This window comes from Sminthopsis crassicaudata, chromosome 6 (genome assembly GCF_048593235.1).
Source record: "Sminthopsis crassicaudata isolate SCR6 chromosome 6, ASM4859323v1, whole genome shotgun sequence".
NCBI classification, from domain to species: domain Eukaryota; kingdom Metazoa; phylum Chordata; class Mammalia; order Dasyuromorphia; family Dasyuridae; genus Sminthopsis; species Sminthopsis crassicaudata.
The window spans coordinates 16,279,602-16,292,515 of record NC_133622.1 but is presented as its reverse complement, the minus strand read 5'-3'; the positions used below and the strand labels follow the sequence as shown (position 1 = coordinate 16,292,515).

The following is a 12,914-nucleotide window of genomic DNA, read 5'->3' as shown; positions in this document are numbered from 1 at the left end:
AATTCTTGAAAAATGTACATGTATATATTTTTTCTTTTAGAGAATTATGAAAAGCTTGGAGTTTATGGTTTTGTGTACATTTGTATTCCTTATTTTGTTTGCTTATCTCTTTTACTGGGTAATCTCATCTACATTAAATATTTTTTTAAAAATCACTTTAAGAGTAATGATTTGTTAATTCCACTTTTATGGACCAATATACATGGGCAACAAATTTTATGAGCACAAAGTGTATGTAATATGTAAGGGAAACTGTTTTGAAATTATATCACATATAGAACTGAGAGAGAAATTGAGAAAGAGAAGCTTTGGGCAGTAGCAGGACAAATCAAGGATGAATAGATTTATTTTATTAGCTCAAGAAGTGAGAGTTAATGGATAGGAGAGTTAAAAAAAGGTAGGTTTGCGTTTGAAACAAATTTGACTGAAAAAGGTAGGTTTGTGTTTGAAACATAAACTTGAAATAAAGTTATTTAAAAATGAAATGGGCTACCCTCATGATAGAGAAAGCAGACTTTTACCAGGTATCTTTGATTGGGCACCAGGCAGCCTCTGCCAAAGCAGCAAGGACAGTACAGCTTGTGAAAGCATTAGGTCCATTTGGGATTCAGATGTCCATAAGGCTCTTCAGATTTTGGTTTAAAGACACCAATAAGCAGAAGTTAAGCAGAAGTTCAATAATTATTTCTAAGGGATGTTGTAGAAGAATTGTCCAGTTTGGATAAGAGCTGAACTAGAAGATTTCTGAGGTTCTTCTTGAGCCTAGCATTCAATAAAATCAGGGTAGCAATTCACCCAAACAATAGAGCCTCCATACAACCTAACAGAAGTTATTTATTTAATATGAATATGTACACATTGAAGATTTTTGTCAGCTTGGGTGAAGAAGTTTAATTAAAAAAAAAAAAAGTCAAATGCAAACAAATCCAAGGAAGGGTTAAAGTGAAAAAATAAAATACCTCTCCCCAAATAGAATAGACTATGAAGTTTCACTGTTTTCATGCAATTCTGAAAATAAAAAAGATCTTTAAAAAAACAAATAAATAAAAAGCAATTATCAGATCACTAAGGTGTCTGTTTTCATGAAATCTTTAAACTCTCACTTCCTAACTTCTTTTTCATCCTACAGTTATTTCTCCATCTTTTTCTTTTCTAAGAATAGTTCCTAAATTCTATCTATACTAGTGCCAATTAATCTCCAACCAACAGAATGCAGGAACACGGAGAGACCTTTTGGTTCACTCCACGTTGCCCCACCTCAAATTTAGTAGATGGGGACCCTAAGGTCTACAGAAGTTAAATGGTTAGGACTTTAGGCCCAACATTGAGCAGGTGTAAGTGATGGGAGAGAGTGCTGGTCTCAGTCCCTTTCACCACAAGTCCAATGCTCTTTTTCTCGGTATCACAAATCTCTGAGACTCAGTAAGTGACTCAACTTGAAGCACCCATGCAGCCATGCAGTCTCCAATAGGCAGGCCTACTCCACAGAGGACAGAAAGGATTATCTTGAAGCTAATTATGTTACCTTTGTTTTAGGCACAACTCCCAGGCTGAGCTTTTCATCCACAAGATAGGCACCAGCCTCAGAAAGGTATCCCTGATTGGGCACCAGGCAGCCTCTGCCAAAGCAGCAAGGACAGCAGAGCTTGTGAAAGTATTTGGTCCATTTGGGATTCAGATGTCCATAAGGCTCTTCAGATTTTGGTTTAAAGACACCAATAATTTTCTAAAGAAGAAAAGTAATAAAATTAGATTTTTAATTACTTTACCAATTAGTCAAAAATTCACAAAATTGCATTCTATATTTTAATATGTCTTTTTTTTTTTTAATGACAGATCTTAGCTGAATGCCAAACTTCCTGAAGTATTATTCAGTACAGTTAAAAAAAGATAGACTCAGTGTTCTTCAGCTCTTCAGGCTAGTGCTCTTTTTTGCTTCTATAGTATGCTATTTTTTTATTTTAACAATACTAAGAGTTCAGATTTATGTACCATGTCAGCTTTATATTAATTTTTCTTAACATTACAATCCATACATTAATTTTTCTTGTTATAGAAACTAATTTGAAATAAATACTTTCCTTTCCTTCTACCTAAGCAGAACCTGTTCTTATGCTTAAAGATTTCATGTGCTGAAATGTTCTAAACTTTTAATAAATCATCATTATTTGTTTCTTACAAATAATATATTCAGAAACCTGGAGACTCTATTTTCTTTTGAGACAAGAAATATTAACTTTGCAATAGAATTATAATACATTGAAATATAATAGCTAATATTAACACAAAGATGCAAAGCATAAAATAAGAAATCAAGAAAAAAGAACAAGAAAATCAAATTACCCACATATATTATTCAAGCTTTAAAAAAGCTAACAATACATATTTTAAAATTTTAAGGATTTAGTGCTCCCAATTTTCTTAAACTAGGCTAGTTTAAAACTATAGTTGTTTTTTGTGAAAATAAGTGTTGGCTCTATGTTAATCAAGGAGTTTTGGAAAAAGTGCTATGTACTTAAGAAGGGAAAACAAGAATAAAGATGAGATGATTAAAATTTTTTATTTCTTGATCTAGAACTGTATTTGGATCCATTTTTGCTTTGTTAACTTCAAATAAGAAATCTAGACAATGGGCATATGAGTAAGACACTGGTTTTGGGGAAAAAAAGATCAGAATATTTTAGCATATTGCATCTTTGATATTGTACCATGTTCTAGCCCAGTCTTAGGAAAATGATTTTCATGGCCAGTAAAATGATAATCCTATAATACTTTGTCCCAGTCAAACCACATCTAGAGGATAGCATTCCCTTTTGGGATATATAGCTCAATAAGAACAACCCATAGTATGCTTGCAGAACAATTAGAGGTCTGGAGACCATGCCCACATGAAGTTCTGTTGGAGGAAGAAAAAAGTTTACTATTAAGAGGAAAAGACACGAAAACTTCTAGAACAAATGGGTGGAAGATGTAGAGAAACAACTTTCAGATTGATATTACCATTATCAGCATGCTTAATTAAGGGCCTACTCTGTTCCAGAGAGAAGTAGAAAAATTTCTAAACTAAGCTGTCAAAAAGTGGAAGGTGTTGCCTTGGGAGGTAATGAGTTCTTTAAGCAAGGACTTGGATGACTTCTTATTGGGGAGAATCTTGAAGTCTTATTAATAGCCTCAACAATTGATCAAAACACTATGTATGGACTTGTGCACCCTCCTTTCCCAGCAGAACACAAGCTTCTTGAGGGCAAGGGAATGTTTCTTTTTTTGTCTTAAGAGTCTCTAGTACCTGGAACATAGAAAGCACTTAACAGAAGCTTAAGGAATCTTTGAATTTCCTGAGAGTGTTTAGATTTTGTGACTTGAAATGGCTAGTATCTCATATTTGAAATGAGATACTTTCTCTTTGAAATAACTATGCTAAACTTCAAACTTCAAAAGTTCAGGAAATTTTATCAGCTTTTAACTTCATCAGTATTTTAAACTGCTGAAGGCAATTAATAGTTTGAGTAAATGGCAACAGCAACCAGGCAATATCGGGATTTAAGAAAACATTTTAAAATTTATGTTAGGCAATAAACATCAAATTTATGGCTTTCACTAAAGTCAGTTCAACTAAAGTACTCTATTCCTAAATAAAAACATTTTATTAAGAATTTCTCTCTTTTTTTATTCAGGGTTACAATTATTGAGGGTTCACCTTATTTTCTCAACAGAAAAGAATCATGACAATTTGATAGCTATTTTATATAGATTTTAATAATCAGATAATGAGCTAGCTTCTAATATCCAAAAGAGTCATCTTTAAAAATCTTTTATGAGTAAAATCATGGCAGCCTAAACAACAAAATAACATGCACATCTTGATTACAGCTCTGTTAAGAATACAAGGCAGTAAAATTAAGAATACAAGTTTAACAAAAGCTAAAAGTTGAGTAAAGTCAAAAGTTCTAAATCTGTATGAATTGTGTTGGTCATAACCTTAAAATAAAAAGATCCTTACAGGAAAAGAAAGCAACATTTCCTTTCCAATCGATGCTAAATATACATGTATGTAATCAGGTTCTCACCCCTTTGGGTTCCTTGACAAAATAACTTCCACTTGAACCCTGAGAGATTCTTTCTGGGAGAACTCCAGAGTCTATCGCTTGTTCTGCTTTCAAGATCATATCGGCAAATTCTGGATCCTCCGAGAAGACGTTCATCTCTGAAATACCTACAAAATGTACTGCATTAAAAATATGTTACTACACAATGAGATTTTACTAAATTAAAAAAAAAAATGAAGACAAGATAGCAATGGAGTTCAAATGAAATGGTAATACTTTATTTAAAACAATACAGATGGTATAATATTAGAATAACTATTTTAATCTTTAAATTTTTCTATATTTACTTCTAAAGTTCATACAGTGAGAAGTTAAATTAATGATCCATGGCACTTTACTTTCTGATTAAACTCTTCTTAATTGTTAGCAATCCTTTACCATTTTCAGTCAATTCTCAAAATGATGGAAGGATGCTGTGACATGGATAAAAAAAAAGATATAAATTGCCCAAATGATTTTCAACTCTTGTTGAAAGACATGTTGAATACCAATCTTGTGGGAGTTATAAGAATTCAGAATAAAATTAAGTTTGATTAATTTTAACTCTGCTACTTTAAAGTATGTGAAAGAAGCTAGATATTGTTTTGTTGATTATTAAAAAAGTGTGCTCAGAAAACTCTATTAAAAGATTCTAGGGGCAAATTTAATCTTCTTTAAAAAATAAACTTTTCAACCACTTTAGTAGAATCTACTTGAACACAATATGGAGGGTTCACCATTTCAAGGTTATTGAAAGGAAACTATTCTGTAAACTTTAAAGCATCATTAATGTACATGTCAAGTAATATAACTGTGGTATTAGTTAATTATAATTAACTATATAATATAACCGGTCCAGAAACATTCGGAGGTTTTCCTACCACTCCCGACTCAAGGCCTTGCCTGCCTCCTTGACTTTCTCTGGCAAACATCCACTATTTCAGGTTCTCTCCTTATCAGCCTCACTGAAGAACAGAATGCAATCATCTCACAGTTTCAAGGACAGAAGGTTAATGAGTACAAAGGTCCCTTTTGAAGGGACTGAGTTCTCAGGGCTAACAACAAGAACCCAGCTCTCCCGTATACCCTGTTTCCCCCCCTTCTTCCCCAGGACCTGCCTGACACAGACCTGGATGCCGTCACTGAGCATACAAAAACTCAACTGAGACTCGCCCAAGTTCATGAGCACTGACACATTTGAACGGAGGAGTGTCCCAAGGAAGAGGAACGACAGGAGAGGTCACCATGAGGGGGTCTAGAAGAAACTGTTCTAATGGGGGACTTTCTCTGGAGTCGCTGGGAGCGGGGACTAAAGGAGGCTGTCTCAGGAGCAGCAGGCCCCGGGGACAAGGACCAGAAGGGATTTCTCCAGGCTATCCGAACACTCCTGGATAAAGGGAGGCAGCTGGTGATCTTTGCTCTGTCTCCACTTCCACCACCAACCACGGCTGCAGAGGGCCAAGAAGCCCTTGACTCATCTGGCCACAGTGGCTGGACTCTGGCAAGTCTCTGTCCATTTTGGGCCCACAAGCCTCTGAGCACTGGCTCTGGCCTTTATTTCTCTCTCCACTTCTTGGGTGTGTGGCATCCAGAGGTGCTTATTCAAGATCTATCAAACTGACTCCTATCTGTTGGCTAAGACTAGCAGTACCTCCAATAGCAAAGCTGGGCTCTTGCTTTTGCCATTAATTATTACTACTGGCTACACTGTCTCATTCCAAGTCTTCTAGCTCTTTCAGTCTGGAACAGGGAATAGTTATTATTCTAACAAAATTTAGAAATTCCTTCTATAACCTCCCTGACAGGTTGCTTCCATCCCGTCGGAACCCTTATTTTTGTGTGCTCACTACCATACTGGAGTCCACTCCATCTATGAAAAAAAGTTTTTACAGAAACTTCTCCTAAACAGGCCGGTCAATGTTCGTCTTTAAGATACAACACTCCAAATAGAACAGACTTTAAATAAACATGCTCTGACTAGGGCAGAGTACAATAGAACTTATGATATCTCTTGTTCTGAGGACCATATTTTTAATAATAAAGCCTAGGGATCCAATTCACTGTACTAAATGGTAAATAAACACTATGCCTCCCTATTTCTCCCCTCCAAAAAAGATGCACCAGAGAACTTATAATCAAGTAGGGGAAATAAGACATGTGTGAAAAAAATAACAACAAACAGGTTATCATACAAGAGGTCCAAATAGAGAGTATGAGAGATTTGATAAGGAAGGGATCACATTAAACTGGGATTCTGGGAAATCTTCCTGAAGGAGCGAACAACTATATTAGGTCTTCCCCCCCCCCCCCACTGGGGTTAAGTGACTTGCCCAGGGTCACACAGCTAGGAAGTGTTAAGTGTTTGAGACAAGATTTGAACTCGGGTCCTCCTGAATTCAAGGCTGGTGCTCTATCCATTGCGCCCCCTAGCAAAGGAATTGAATAAATTGAACTGAAAAGGTGTTTTATTCCAGGCCTGAAAATGACCCTAATTAATAAGGCTAAAGAATTTATAATCTATTCAGCAAAAACTGGGGAGGTCTTTTGAGAAAAGAAGTGATATGATCTGATTTGTACATTAGGATGATTATTGTGGCAGTGATAAAAAAAATCTGCAAATAGTCCAAAATTATCTTTCACTCTTTACTGTCAATCACGCTAACACTTCATAAACCGTTGCTAGAACTAGAGTTGTGAGCCAATCTATAGATAGGGACAGTCAGAGAGCTTTACAATAGCCCAAACGCTAGCTTCTCTGAGCAGAGTGGAGGGGGAGGGGAAAGTGTGGTACAGGCAGCACAAAAACTACACTGAGATAGACTAGATAAGGCTTTGCAGGAGAGTGGATGAAAGAGGAAGAAGCAAAAACAATCTATGTTTTCAATGTGGGAGACTGAAGACAATGGTAATACCAAGACGACAAGCAGGTGGGGGTGGGAACCGGTGAAAATCAGAGAGGAAGAAAGTGGAGTTTGGCACACATTAAATTTGAGGTAGCAGTAGTAGTACACCCAGGCAGGAGTTCTGGCGCCTGTCAACATCAGGAACCCATTAACCCCAGAAACAGCCCTAGTATTTTTACAGGATCGTTGATCTAGAACTAGAAGGGACTTGGGGGTCAGTCTAATCCCCTCATCTCAGGAGGAAACTGAGGCTGGGAAAGGTGCGTGATGGAGATGTTACGGTTCTGGGCTGGGTGGCCCCTTGAGCCTTGTAACCCGCTCCAGTATTCCCAAAGCCAGTAAAGACTAGCAGGGGAAGAGATCAGCCAGGAGGTTATGAAAATAACCCAGGAAATGAAGGCCTGAACAAATGGTGGGAGAGCCACTGAATCTATTTTTACTTTCATCCCTGTAGCTACTTTGTTTCCTTACAAACACCCCCACACACCCATTCAAAATAAACCAGAAAGATGTATACAAAGATAAGTCTGCCCTGGGCCTAAAAGGGCTTTGGGCTGGGCTGGATGGTCTCCCAGGTCCCTTCCTGCGAGAAAGAAGGGGCACAATGATCTCAGTGGGGCCCAGTGGAAGGACCCAGAATGTGAAGCTGCTCCCGCAGCTCCAGAACTTGGGGTGGCTTATCCCATTACTATGGGCTCCACCTGCAGCAGACAACGGAGGCAGGCCAGGTTCCTCCCCGCAACATTGTGGCCTGTTTGTTACCTACCCTGCTTTAGACAGCATCTCCGAGCTAATTCTGTCCCGAGGCTCTTAGGGCGCAGAGAAAAGCGCACTGTTTACATCCAGGAGGAGGAAACACCCTGGGTAAACTGATGACTCTCTAGAAGCTGGCGGGGGAAAGTGGGAAGCAAAATAGAGGCCCCGGGGCCTTTCTTCAATGCCCCAAAATGACCCTATCTAAGAAATTTAGGCGTATGTCAATTTCCACATTAACTTTTCTGGAAAGGAACAGTATCTTTAGGAGCCACAGTTTGCTCACCAAGCTCCAACTCATCCACCGTGGTGACTAATTTAGAAAAAGCTGCTAGGCTGGAGGTTACGGTTAACCCACAGAACAGACGATCAAAGAAAATTAATTCAGGTGCAAAGTGGAGTCGGGCTTGTGGGTAGGGCTGCACAACTGTCAATTATCCTCCCTGACTGACGATTTGCTTAAAAACCACCAATCAGCATTCTCCTTAAGTCACACACAAAAAGCAGCCCGAACTTTTGGGGCTCGATTACAAAGTTTGAAATTCTCCACATGGATGGCAAACTAATTCAAATCTTGTTACACCTCCCCCCACCCACATACCCTCACACACTTTGTGGACACTGCTTACAAAGTCTGAAATTCCCCATAGCTTACCAAACTGGAACTTTGTACACGCCCACCCCCCCCCCCCCTTCCCAGGCCAACAACTCTCACAAAGTTGGAAGTTTTCCACGAAGATCACACCGACTCAGCCCCGATTCGCACACGCACCCTCCCGGACAACGCTCCCAGAGGTTTCGATCCCCCACATGCTGCGGAAGGCCCGCGAACGCAGCCGAACCCCACGGAACACGACTTATTTATGCTAATGTTTACAAAGTGTGAGATTCCCCAGTGAGCTGTCAAATGAATGAGAACTTCCTAGAGAGGCACTCGCGCCTTTCTCGCCAAAGTCCGGATTCCCCTAGGGTAGCGGAGGGATGCTTACTTTTGTTCACACTCACATCCACTTACCCCGTCCCCCCCTCCCCCAAGCGCGCGATCTCCTTGACAACGCTCACACAACCGGCCCTCCCCCACGTGCATCGCACGCAGCTTTGCGGACTGAGGCTCCCCGCAGGGACCACAGACAGACCCCTCAGTCACAGACACGGGCACCGAGTGAGCCATCCCCACGCGGCTGTCAGTCACAGCAGAGTCCCGGGGCTCAAGCCCCTCGGGGAGGCGCGCACGGTCCGCCACCCTCACCCCGGGGGCTCGAAACCAGCGCAAGCTCTGTCCCAGCCCAGCCCGAAGGCGCCCGGGCGGCCCACACCTGACTCCCTCCCACCCCTCCTGTCGCTGTCCCCCTAACTCAGCCGTCGCGCGGCCCTCGGGGTTACCTGAGCTCGGGCCGTAGCGTCGGCGGCGCTCCCGGCTCCCAGCCCTGCGCCCGCGGCCCGCGGCCTCCCCGCCCGGCCGCAGCAGCAGCTCGTCCTCCTCATCCCCGTCGGACGCCGTCTCCTCGTCCCCAGCGCCGCAGCCGTCCCCCTCGGAGCCCCCGACGACCCTCACTGCGCCGCCCGGCCCGGCCCGGCCCTGCCTCGGCAGCAGCGGCTCCCGCTCCTCATCCTCGTCGTCGGCGGGGCCACCGGCGGCTCCCCTTGGTCCGGGCTCCCCGGCCTCCGCCATGGTCGCCGCCACCGCCTCCCCGCGCGGACACCTGGAGGAGAACTGGCTCAGATAAGAGGTCGGCGCCCGCAGCGGCCGCTCATCGTGGCTACCCTCCTCCGGCCGCTGGGCAGCGCCACCCCCTCCTGTAGCAAGCCCGGCCCCGCCGCCGCCACCGCCGCCGCCAGCGCGCAGGCGCGGGGCCCGCGAGTGCCTGCCGACACCTCGGGGAGCGCGGGGCAAGGGCGGGGCCATGGCTACAGCCGGCGCTCGGGGGCGGGATCAGGGCGGGAACAGGCGACCGCCCGCGCACAATGGGCGGGGCTATGGCGTCAACCGACACTCCGGGGGCGGGGCCAAGGGCGGCCCCCTCAGAAAGCCACGGGATTTAAAGAGCCAGGAGCTCACCTGCCACGTTGTCCCGAAACCGGGGTGGGAACTTCCGCAAAGGCCGCCGGTGAAGTTGTGCTCACTTCGTCTGAACTGAAGTTTAAAACTTTCCAAACCACTTCGTTCACCCGTGGCCGTGGAAGGCGGGTCGTACAAATCATGAACCCACGGTCCCATTTTACAGATGAAGAAACTGAGCTCCAGAGCGTGCATAAGAGCGCTGATTTAGGGCTGAGGCGCGGAGCCAGGGGGTGAGCTTTTGGTTTTGCTGTAGTCCGGCCCTCCCCCACTCGGAGGGACAGTGAACTGGCCCCTATTTAAAAAGCTCGAGGAGCACCGCAAGAAGCCGCATCCGGCAAATAATGACAAGTCAGAGCTCTGTGACTCGGAATATTCCCACTGTCCCTCCCTGTCACCAATTAGTGAGTGTGGACACCCTCCCCCCCCCCCCCAAATCTCATTCCCCAAATATATTTTTCCGAACGTCGCTCAGTTTCACCTGGAGCAAACCCGAGATAAGCAAACTTTTTGGACTGCATACAAAAATCAGTACTTACATTTTGAGTGCGAGCCTCGTTTAGAAAATGAATATTTTATCCCCAATATTGAGGATAAGAATATCTTCAATCGGCACGTGTGTTAAGTTACTGACATGCTTCCGTGGGGACAGACATCCACAAAGTACCTACTGCGTGCTAAGGAGCGGGATTTCAGGCCTAAGCAAAGTCCCGGCTTCCATTTCTCCTCCCTCACTGCAACCCCGTCCCTGGCAGAGACTGGGCCTCTTCTGAGAACGGCGCGAACCGCCACGTGCGGGGAGCTGGGCTTACTACGTGTGGAATGAAATCTACACAAAAATGAGGGATGAAATAGAGACAAAATAAAACTCGGCCCTGGGATCAATGGGGAGCTCCAGGAGGTTACTGAGTGAGGAAGAGACGGCCCGATTTGGGCTGAGAAGTCCCTTGGAGGTTGGTTGAGATTGGAACAGAGAGGAAAAAAACCAAGACCGGGGAATCTGTTAGTGATGTTAGTGAGGCGATGGCCCGGTGAGTGTCTGGAGAGAGAAATGACAAAATCCGGCAGATCATGAAACGTGAAATGTGCCATGAGAGGTCATTGAGAGATGGAGGTGTCTTAGGCAGAACCAGGGAAGTCTGGAAGAGATGAGCTCGTGAGGCGAGCCGCAGGAACCCCTTCCAGTGGGACCCTGTTCTAAAAATAACAAGGGAGGGTCGGGCTATTGCCTGGACTTCCCCCCCCCCCCCCCCCCCCCCCGGGGTTGGGGTTAAGTGACTTGCCCAGGGTCACACAGCCAGGAGGTGTTAAGTGTCTGAGACCAGATCTGAACTTGGGTCCTCCTGAATTCAGGGCTGGCCCCTGCTTTTCTTTTCTTTTCTTTTTCTTTCTTTCTTTCTTTCTTTTTTTTTTTTTTTTTTGTTTTTTTTTGTTTTTGTTTTTTTTTGTTTTAAAGAATCGACGATTACTAAATCATCATTGTTCACCTCCGTTTACTACATGTTCACCTCTTTCTAGTCACTGGCAATTTTTTGGTTACTTTTTGAAAAATTTTTGGCTATTGTCCTTTTGACTGAGGGGAAATAATCCAGGGCCTGGAGGTATGTCCTATTTCTGTGGCAGGGTAACAGGAAGCTGGCCTGGCGGGGAGCAGTGGGCGTTGCTGCCAGGTGGTGGGCCAACCGAGTGGGATGTTTGTTTTAGAGACCCGCCCCTCAGTTGTGGGCTGCTGGACCTCATCCTTCCATCCTTTGGTTGGTTGATCACTCCTCCCTTGCTGAGGGTCGCCCCATGGCTCCCTGAGGGTATGGAGAATACCACTTTTGGACTCCAGTGATTTAGACCCTAAGCGCCACATCCCTGGAGCCCAGGCAGTCTTTCTACTATTGTCCTAATTCAGTCATTTGACGGGCACACCAGCCCCTGATAATGCGGGACGTTCTGGATTTGTGCTCTTGTGCAGACATGAAGAAGACATAGAGGTTCTGGAAGGATGAGGATTAGAGAGTGGCCGGGGAGCAGCGGTGAATCGGTTAACCGGAACGTGGGGTTATTCATCCACTGTCTCTTGGTAAAAGTGACATAAACAGTGATCTGGAACGAAATGATGGCCAAGACTCGATCAACTCTCCTTGGGGATCTTTGGCTCTCCTGACCTCTCCTTTACCTCTAGGGTTATCTTTCCCGGGGGATAAAAAGCATTAGACTTGGCATCCGGAGATGATGCTGAGACATTTTAATTGTGCCCAACTCTCCTCCATCCCCATGAGGGGTTTCGTGGCAAAGATCTCGGAATGGTTGCCATGTCCTTCTCCAGCCCATTTTACAGATGAAGAACTGAGGCAAAGTCAAGTGTATGAGGCCAAATTGAACTCATGTTCTCCTGATTGCAAGGCTGGCGCTCTATCCATTGGAACACCTCGCTGCCCTCAAGTCAGGCAATCCGGCTTTAAATCCTGGCAATGACAGCGCAGGAACAAGTCACTTTATTTCTTGGTGCCTCAGTTTCTTTACTTGTAAAATGGGGACAATAATATAATGTATAATGGGGACAATAATGTAATGGGATTCTGGCAAGAAAAGAGCTTTGTTAGCCTTACAAAACTATTCCCCCGCCCTGTCCCTTCCTTCCTTTCATCTATTGGGTTTTCCATTGCCTTGTGGTCTCTTCGACCCTCTCTCCTCCTCCTCTTGCTCTCTCCTGCCATTCCTCCCTTCAGTCTTCTTCCTGACTTTTTAAAAATTTATTTATTTCCTGTTGCCATAGTGACTTTCTATGATTAGGGTTCTTTTTTCACTTTTTTTTTTTTTTTGATTCTGCAGTAAGATTTTTAAAAAACACATTGCTTTATAAATCTTGTTGGGAGAGAAAAATCAGAATAGAAGGGAAAAACCACAAGAAAAAAAAAAACAACAAAAACAAAAAATAACCGAATAAACAATAAATAAAAAAATAACCAAAAAATCCTGAAAACAGAAAGCTTCAATCTGCATTCAGAGTACACAATTCTTTCTCTAATATAACCAGCATTTTCTATCACGAGCCTTCTGGAATTATCTTGGATCATTGCATTGCTGAGAAGAGCTAAGCTAATCATGATTGATCATCACATA

General features: G+C 43.5%; 1 protein-coding gene across 1 annotated transcript in view; it reads right to left on the bottom strand.

The window, feature by feature from the left end:
* Positions 1–9,621, bottom strand: part of PI4K2B (phosphatidylinositol 4-kinase type 2 beta) — a 30,734-nt gene extending 21,113 nt beyond the window's left edge. Inside the window, exons 1-3 of the mRNA XM_074276559.1 lie at positions 9,125–9,621; positions 4,068–4,213; positions 1,526–1,726 (exon numbers count right to left, since the gene is read on the bottom strand). Of these exons, the coding sequence (XP_074132660.1) occupies positions 1,526–1,726; positions 4,068–4,213; positions 9,125–9,413 (636 nt within the window). The 5' untranslated portion in view covers positions 9,414–9,621. The remainder of the gene's footprint in view (positions 1–1,525; positions 1,727–4,067; positions 4,214–9,124) is intronic.
* Between the last annotated feature and the right edge of the window lie 3,293 nt (positions 9,622–12,914).